This window comes from Diabrotica undecimpunctata, chromosome 11, assembly GCF_040954645.1.
Source record: "Diabrotica undecimpunctata isolate CICGRU chromosome 11, icDiaUnde3, whole genome shotgun sequence".
Taxonomy (NCBI): domain Eukaryota; kingdom Metazoa; phylum Arthropoda; class Insecta; order Coleoptera; family Chrysomelidae; genus Diabrotica; species Diabrotica undecimpunctata.
The window spans coordinates 23,822,699-23,831,635 of NC_092813.1; the positions used below are offsets into that span (position 1 = coordinate 23,822,699).

Consider the following 8,937-nt stretch of genomic DNA (forward strand, 5'->3'; position numbering starts at 1 on the left):
TAATTTACAACCGGGATTTCGTAAAAAGACTAACTGATATGTTTTAAATACTTTATACAGCTGTTTTTATGTAAAATTGAAAATAAACACCCCTGTTTTTCTCAAACAGTATTACCCTTTTCCTTATCATAGAGTGTCACGTGACCTAGGGTGAAAACGTATAAAAGGCCCGCAAAAGATGATTTACTCTCATTTCTTATCAGTCAGCCCTGGCGTTAAGACGTGCTCTCTCTCTTATCAGCTCTTGCTCTTATCAGCCTTTACAGTAAGTGTGCATTTTTTTTTTGAAAAATAGATATTACATTTTGAATTTTTAGTTTTTTTGAAAAATTGTAAAGTTTTTTGATTTTTAAATTTCTAATTTTGATAATTTTCGAAATGGTTCAAAATTGGTCATTGAAGGTTTTAGCGCGTAGATTCATAACTACATTTTGTGCGTACCTACATAGTTTTCAGCTCTCTTGCGAGCAGCATACAGGGGGTTCTCCTAGCCGCGGCGAAGAGAACTTGAAAGCTCTGTTGGAGGATGCGCTGAATGATGCAAAGAAACAGGGTGGCTACAAAAAAGGGGATAAAATCCGTATTGTGGCTTTAAATGACAAGTTCAATCACCCTATATCGACAAAAGTGACCACAGAAGACAATATGGATAATTTATTACAACAAGTTGAAAACATATTAACATCTAACGATACTGTTCTTTTGGGTGACACGAAATTCGATATTCAAATTTTCAAGATGCCTAGGGGTAGCGGTCGTCGTAGAATGATAAATTTGTCAGAGGATCGTCGAACCAAAAAGAGCATTACACGGATTGTTAATACTGATAATCTTTGTGGGGCTAGAGCAATCGTAACGGCTCTTACATACATCACAAACGAGATTTTGGGTCACAAATTGATCAAAAGGGATACTCAGAGCATACGTGATGGCCGAACATTACAGACTGTTTTGGCGGAAAAACTTTGTGGTCTATTGGGTGGCTGCTATGTCGACGGCTTTACTTTGGATGATTTTAAGAAGACCGAAGAACTGTTGAATGTGCAAATTAAGATCATCTGCGCTGAAAATTTCAACACAATCATATACGAGGGTCCCGAAAAAACAAACAAAATTTATCTATATAAAAACGGTAACCACTTCGATGTAATCAACAGTTTGAAAGGGTTGTACGGCACACATTTTTACTGTACAAAGTGCGATACACCTTATCAAAGCAAGCACAAGTGCAAGAAAGCACCTCTGTGTACAATCTGCAAGCAGCCAGAACACGACTTGTCGACGCACACAAAGATCCTTTGCGAATTATGTAACCGCTTCTGCTTTAATGTTGAATGCCTGCATAATCACGAAGCAATGTGCAAAGAAGTATTTAAATGTGAAAAGTGCAATAAAGTATGTAAAAGAGCCAACGAGCATGTGTGTGGCTACTCGATGTGCAGGAATTGTAACACATTCGTAGAGATAGCTACGCATCATTGCTATATGATGAAAAAACCCTCCAAAGGAGGAATTTGCGAAGTACCGTGTGTATGTAATAATCGTAGTAATGAAGAAAATATGGGTTGTCGGAAGCATTATAAAACAACTGTTACATGTAAATATCCATGTCAATGCAACGGCCTCTCTAACACACCCATAAATCGTTGCACATATACAGAAAAATATTTATTTTTCGATTACGAAGCAATGCAAGACACAGGTATACACATACCGAACTTGGTGATAGCCCACGATTTTAATGGTAATAAATTTGTTTTCAAGGACAACGATGAGTTCTGTAAATGGTTAATTTCTGAGAAACACAGGGGTTATACAGCAGTAGCTCACAACGGGAAAAGTTACGACTCGTATTTTATTTTGAAATACTGTGTAGAAAACACGATAAAACCGTACACCATCTACAACGGGTCAAAACTGATGCTGCTAGAAGTACCTGCTATTAAATTAAAAATAATTGATAGTTCGAATTTCGTGAGCGGTCCTCTGGCAGAATTCCCCAAAACGTTTGGATTGGCAGAGCTGAAGAAGGGTTATTTTCCACATTTCTTTAATGTGCCTGAGAACCAACAATATGTTGGGACTTTACCAAGCTCTAAATATTATGGTCCCAATACCATGAAAGAGAAGCATCGTACAGCTTTCCTCGAATGGTATGAGGACCATAAAAACGACGAATTTAATTTTCAGAGGGAGCTACATACCTACTGCGATTCAGATGTAGATATTCTACGAAGAGGGTGTCTAGAGTTTCGTAAAGAATTTTTGGGGATCGCTAACATAGACCCGTTCCAATATCTGACCATTGCTAGTGTTTGTATGGCTATATATAGGTCCAAATATCTGCAAACAAATACTATTGGGATTGTAAAACAGGATCTTAAGGATACGTACAGTGAAGCATCCATAAAGTGGCTCAGTCAGTTTCCAGACGTACAACATGCTCTTAATGGAGGCGAAATTACGATCTGTGGTGCAAAAGTGGATGGTTATGATGCCTGTACAAATACTGTGTACCAGTACCACGGTTGTTTCTGGCATGGCCACCCCGAGTGTTTTGCACCCAACACAATTAATCATGTCAACAATGAGTCAATGAGCGACTTGTACGAACGAACACTGAGGAGAACCGCACAAATAAAAGAAGCTGGTTACAAACTAGTAGAAATGTGGGAATGTGACTGGTTAAAATCAAAAGAATGTAAAAATGCACCGAGCCCTCAAATTGTTGAATCCTTAAAGCCTCGTGAAGCATTCTTTGGAGGACGAACAAACGCCATAAAACTAAATGTGACTGGTAAAAAGCTTAGATATATAGATATTGTATCGCTTTACCCTACTGTACAGTATTATGACCGCTACCCCATTGGCCACCCTGTTAAAATACATGCACCTGAATCATACGACCCCTCATGGTTTGGCCTAGTACATTGTCAAATACTACCACCTACCAACTTATATCACCCAGTCCTACCTGTCAAAACTGACAAATTAATGTTTCCTTTGTGTAATCAATGCGCCTTGGAAGATTGCGAACATTGTGATCATGATGACTCAGAACGCGCATTAAAAGGTACGTGGACGACTCTAGAGATCAATAAAGCCCTAGAAAAGGGGTATAAAATGTTGAAAGTGTACGAGGTGTGGAATTTTGAACAAACTTCGACGGATTTATTTAAGGGCTATGTCAAAGATTTTATGAAAATAAAATTAGAAACTAGTCCACATACATATGCCTCAAACGAAGAATACGCTCGGGTTGTAAAAGAACAAATGGACATAGACTTAGACTTGGAGAAGATATCTCCAAATCTTGGTAAACGAGCAGTCGCTAAACTATGCTTGAATAGTCTATGGGGCAAGTTTGGGCAAAGAATGAATATGAAACAGACAGAGTATGTTGTGGACCTCAAAAGATGGTATGAGCTCTTGATGGATGATAAGATTAACATAACTAATGTGATATTTGTTAACGATCATATAGCCCAAGTCTCATATGATTACAAGGACGTATTTGTAGAAGACCCCACATCTACAAATATTTTTGTGGCTTTATTTACGACAAGTAACGCTCGTCTGAGACTGTACGATATGATTGATAGGTTAGGAGAGGCCGTAGCTTATTTCGACACAGACTCCGTTGTTTATATTGATGATGGCCTAAACACTGTCGAAACAGGTGAAATGTTGGGCGATTGGAGCGATGAGCTTGGGTCAGATGATTATATTGTAGAATGGCAGGCTACTGGACCAAAAAGTTATTACTACAAAACAGTCGAGGGCAAAGAGGTGACTAAAATCAAAGGCTTTACTCTAAACTACGAGAATAGCCTAGTACTCAATACCTCAGCGATGAATGATATCATACACGATCCCACCAAACAAATCAAGCTCACATATGACCAAATATGCCGCGATGTCCACACTAAAGACATAGTGACGCAAAAAAGGGTATCGAAGACATTCAAGATGGACTACAAAAAACGAAAAATTGTACATAATGATGAGTGTATGGATACCCTGCCTCTAGGCTACAAGACCTCTTAGATTGCTGTTAATAGTGTGTCACATGTCAAAATCTCTTCATTCACAGTTGAACACTCATAGAGTACACACGTATCAAAATGTGGTCTGTAAATATTATAAATCAACGAGAAATTAAAAAATTCAATGCTCATCAGTGCACTTTCCAACTATGCTGTGAAAACTATGTAGGTGGTGGTCTTAATCAAGACTCTTTGAAAAAGAAATTAGACTCTGCTCTTAACGATATAAAAAAGCAAATTGGCTACAAAAAGGGTGACAGAATCCGTATTGTGGCTTTAAATGACAATTTCAATCATCCTATTTCGACAACAACTAGTGCAGATGTCAATATGGCTAAAATGTTAGAACAAATTGAAAATGTAGCCAGTTCCAATGCTTACATACAACTTAAAGACACTAAATTCGACATTCAAATCTTAAAAATGCCTCGTTAATTACTTTTTTTTTATGTAATATGATTTGTTTTGAAAATTATCATTAAATTTAAAAACATCGGTAATATTAAAAATTTCAGAATGTTATCTTATTTTCAATGTTAAAAAATGCTATCTACCATTTTTAAAAAATATTTAAGAGCTACTGTACTTTTTTGCATAGGTTATATTTTGACAACATCCATGCTTTGTTTACGAAGAATATCTACATATTTAAGTGTAAAAACCTTTTAGCTTTAATCCCTGATCACCTTCCCAAGAGTCAGTACTATTTAGTCAGTGGTAGACTACCCCAAAGTAGTAGCCGTTGAACTAAGTCTGACCACACCTCTGTATAATAAAAATCTTAAAAGATGCTCAGATAAATCACCAAAAGATATCTGTTATGAGTCACTGGCTACTTAATGAACCTGTCTGGTTAACTCCGGAGCTATGTGTTTGTTAGCTGCCTGATACCCAAAAGATACTCTGCACAGATCACTAAAAGATATTTACTGGGCCTTACCTTGAACTAGCCCTGACCACACCTCTGTATAATAAAAAATCTTAAAAGATGCTCAGATAAATCACCAAAAGATATCTGCTATGAGTCACTGGCTACTTAATGAACCGGTCTGGTTAACTCCGGAGCTATGTGTTCGTTAGCTGCCTGATACCCAAAAGATACTCTGCACAGATCACTAAAAGATATTTACAGGGCCTTACACTACTTATATGTGATTTCTACATAAGCAAAGCATGGATGGGCCCAAATACCGTAGGCCTGTCTTATGTCTTTCTATGCTCTGTATATTGAGACATATGGCGGGGAATCTTAACGAGGCCGTAAGCATCTCCAATACATCAATATTCTTTGATATATCCACGAATATGTCATATAATGTTGACGTATTGCCTCCTGGGTAGGCCTTGGAAAGAGATGTAACATTACTTAGGGCTATTATATTTACTTAAGTTTTATAAACACCCTGTACAAGAACATTTTGGTTAAACCTATATGTAAAATCTTCATTTTATCCGCCCTGTATAATAATTTTTGTTATTTATCTATTATTTATAATCTCTTTATTCTTAATGTAAAAACAATTACTAAACATTTGGTATTTCTTTTAATTATTATGTAAAATAAATTGATGCTATTAGAAGATCGACAATTCTCAAACAAACAACAGGAAATTGTTATCTAACCGGTGAAAACGATAAATTTATTATTTTGTCCGCATATTGCGCAAACTTATGACTTCTGATACTTACAACAATCAAATTTTACATATTTTTATATTCTTTTCTTTAAAGCAAAAATTTACAATCATTTGCTTACCCTTAGTTATTCAGCGTCTAACGTTGTCAATTGTTGTTGTTGTTGATTTCCAAATATTAATTACGGTGGGCACTGATGCTTCATGTTCGGCTTCTCATCTAAAATTATAAGTTTACATAATTTGTACAATGCTTGTACTGTGTAATATTTTTTCTAGGTACTCGTGTATTCTTTCTTTTACATTTAAAAACGTTTTTTATTAAACAAATAGCGTGACTTTGTTGCGCATGCTCATTAGACATTTGGGACATCTGCGTATTGGACATTTTGCAAAAAAAAACCTTCGTAGACATTTTATTTACGTGCTTGTTAAAAACCAGGCACATTTATGGTATTTGTTAAAAAATAGGCATGTTTAATGCAGAATAACAATATCTTACCTTAGTATCTGTATACTTCGTCTATTCCTGTCGGTCTTTACGCCTTAGTTTTTGACAATTTAGAACTTTATGGGCTTTTTATCCCTTTGGTATACTCTGTAAGCAAAAGTAAAACTGTTTTAATCTCTTAATTATTTTACCACGTTTTGAAATATTTTGCCGGTACAACCGCCATTTTGTACATGTGTATTAAATCTACATTTTTTACAAAATACATGCTAGCGCTTTTACCTTCCTTACGTTTTTGAATCGTTTTAGACACCAGTCATTGAATAATAATAATAGTTCTTATTACTTACCTCTGTTTTCTTCTGTTAATCCTTGTTCTTGGTAGGTCCTTACAGGCATATAAATGTATATTTACATATTTTTTTTCACAAAATTTTTACATTTTGCCACATTTTTCTGTTTTTTTTACACTATAATCCATAACACGCACATTTCTTTGAAAAATATTATTTAAAATGAAACGATGAAGTCTTCGCTGTTGTTCTACACCTAGATAACAGTTTGCGGCTTTGGCGATATCGCCACCTGCTTACAAGTTTATCAATTTCTCATGTTTTTCTGCTATTCGCCTTTTAATAAAAATAATATTTTGCGGCTTTCTGTATCGGTGATATCTGTAATCTTTGCTAATTTGTAAATACATTCGTAATTTTTCGTATTTTAAATACTTGATTAAAAGTAGTTTCTCTTTATCGCACTTTGAGTTTGCGGATTTCTTTAACACACAAGTTTAAATATATATGTTTGCAATACCCATATCGACAACCTTGACATTACTATTCGCTTTTGCGTTATTCTCTGCGGTTTGTATTTACACTTTATATCGACACATTGCTTCGTATATCCCGTTCTAACCATGACAAATGGCCGTTACACCTTTGATAAATACTTTTTTTTATACCTATTGACACCTACCAAATGACCGATTGGCCTCGTAGGCTGAGCGTCATGACGGGGCGCGGGTTAGCGTTCATGACGTCATCACGGGGCGTGACCGGAGCGCGGACGGTGCTTGTGACGTCAGGGGTCAAAGGTCAAAGTGGGGTGAAATGGCTCCCTTTCTACTATTATTTTTCTTCCAAAAACGAATTGTCATTAGAACAGGCAATTTTCATTTTGTTTGTTTTGGTTTTTGGTTTGGTTTTTTGTATACATTAGTCCCATATCCACTATTTTCCTTTGAGATTAAAACATCCAGAAAAGGTAACGAGTTATTTTATTTCTTTTCCATTGTAAATTTTATTGACTCCTCCTTTTACCTTTTATTTATATTAATCAGAAATGTATCCAACACAACATTTACCTATTTCCAACATATTGTGGGCTTTAAATTTTGATTAGGAATGTTTGTTTTGAAGTCTTCCATCAATATATTAGCTAATAATGGATTTAAAGCACAGCCCAAAAATTTTGTTTATAGAAATCATTGTTTAGATAAAAATAAGTGTTGTCAGTAGATCGTGTCAACAGTTCCATTATAGCTGATACATTTAATTTGGTTCTAGTTGTTAATCTATCATTTTGTAATTTGGTTCTAATTGTTTTCAAAGTTTTATCTAAGAAAATACCATCTTAATGGTGCATTTATAAATAGACTATTTATGTAAAACCTTACTTAGAAAATATTACATATACAAATCAATGTACCAAATTATAATAACATTTAAAAATATAGATAATTTTAATAAAATTTGTGATTTTTTTCTCTATCTAATTTTGTTTTATTTAAGTCAAGCATAGCTACAGCTATACAGATCCCTCTTTATAATAATAACTTTTCAGTTTTTTTTTAATAATACATCATACACAATAATAATACACAAAAAAGTGCTACATACTTGAATAATTCATGCCTAATTAATATATAACATCAGTCAACCTCCTGTATATAAAATACCAAATTTCTATTGGAAAAAATGCTGAAAAATATTTTTTTAAATAATTTTTAAAAGTATTTTAAAAGAACTTTAATTTTGATTTGCTATTATTTACTATTAATTTTAGAGTTATTCTTATAATTTAAACATTATTAAATTTATCAAACGGGTTAAATAGATGGATTGAAGTAATTATATTATTAATTTATAAAAAAAATGTTGCCGGTAATGCTTAACGCATATTTGTATCGTTTTTTTTTTTAATTTTCCCAGCAGTTTTTTCTAAAAGTTCTTTAAAATGTGCATTATCCATTCTTAAATGATTTCTATAAGCCTCTGGATCTCCCACAACCATTTCTTGGAGCAGGCTTTGTAATGCACCATGAGTATTTCGTCTTAAAATCCACGGTCGTGTCCACCACCTTCGTTTATTTTTCTTTTTGTTTGATTTGGCGATTTCTTCTCGAATTGCATAACAAATTAATTCCACACCTACATTAAGAATTTCACGTGTAGCCATTTTGTACTACAAATAATTCAACATTCATCGACTGTCGTGTAAACCTTTTTGCTTTCGGCACAGATCGCATTATGGTCGAACGATCCAAATCGTTCAACCCAAATCGACCCGTGAAAACGCGCCTTTAAGTGACAATTTAAAAAATGTACTAACGCCAAACTTACAGTCTTTATTAAGTTATCTTAAAATGATTAAACTATATGTCAGATTGTAAAAAAAAATATTTTTCTTTTATCTAACAATATTTATCTTACTGTTTGTGTATGTCTCCCCCATATAAAAAAAACTCTAAAATACTCTAAAACTAAAATTGAAACTATGAAATGAGTAAATAAAATGAATATTGTGC

General features: G+C 34.3%; 1 protein-coding gene and 1 long non-coding RNA gene across 2 annotated transcripts; one reads left to right on the plus strand and one right to left on the minus strand.

Moving 5' to 3' along the window:
* The first annotated feature begins 378 nt into the window (after positions 1-378).
* LOC140452777 (uncharacterized) lies at positions 379-4,047 on the plus strand. Its single transcript, XM_072547104.1, has one exon. The coding sequence runs from the start codon at positions 379-381 to the stop codon at positions 4,045-4,047; it is 3,669 nt and encodes a 1,222-aa protein (XP_072403205.1).
* Positions 4,048-5,746: 1,699 nt separating this feature from the next.
* Positions 5,747-6,540, minus strand: LOC140452942 (uncharacterized). The gene is made up of 3 exons (XR_011952258.1): positions 6,482-6,540; positions 6,183-6,278; positions 5,747-5,900 (listed from the first exon to the last, which is right to left on the minus strand). It is a non-coding gene; the product is annotated as an uncharacterized lncRNA (long non-coding RNA).
* Between the last annotated feature and the right edge of the window lie 2,397 nt (positions 6,541-8,937).

Coding starts and splice junctions, on each gene's coding strand:
- LOC140452777 (XM_072547104.1), top strand. CDS start 379: ATGGTTCAAAATTGGTCATTGAAGGTTTTAGCGCGTAGATTCATAACT.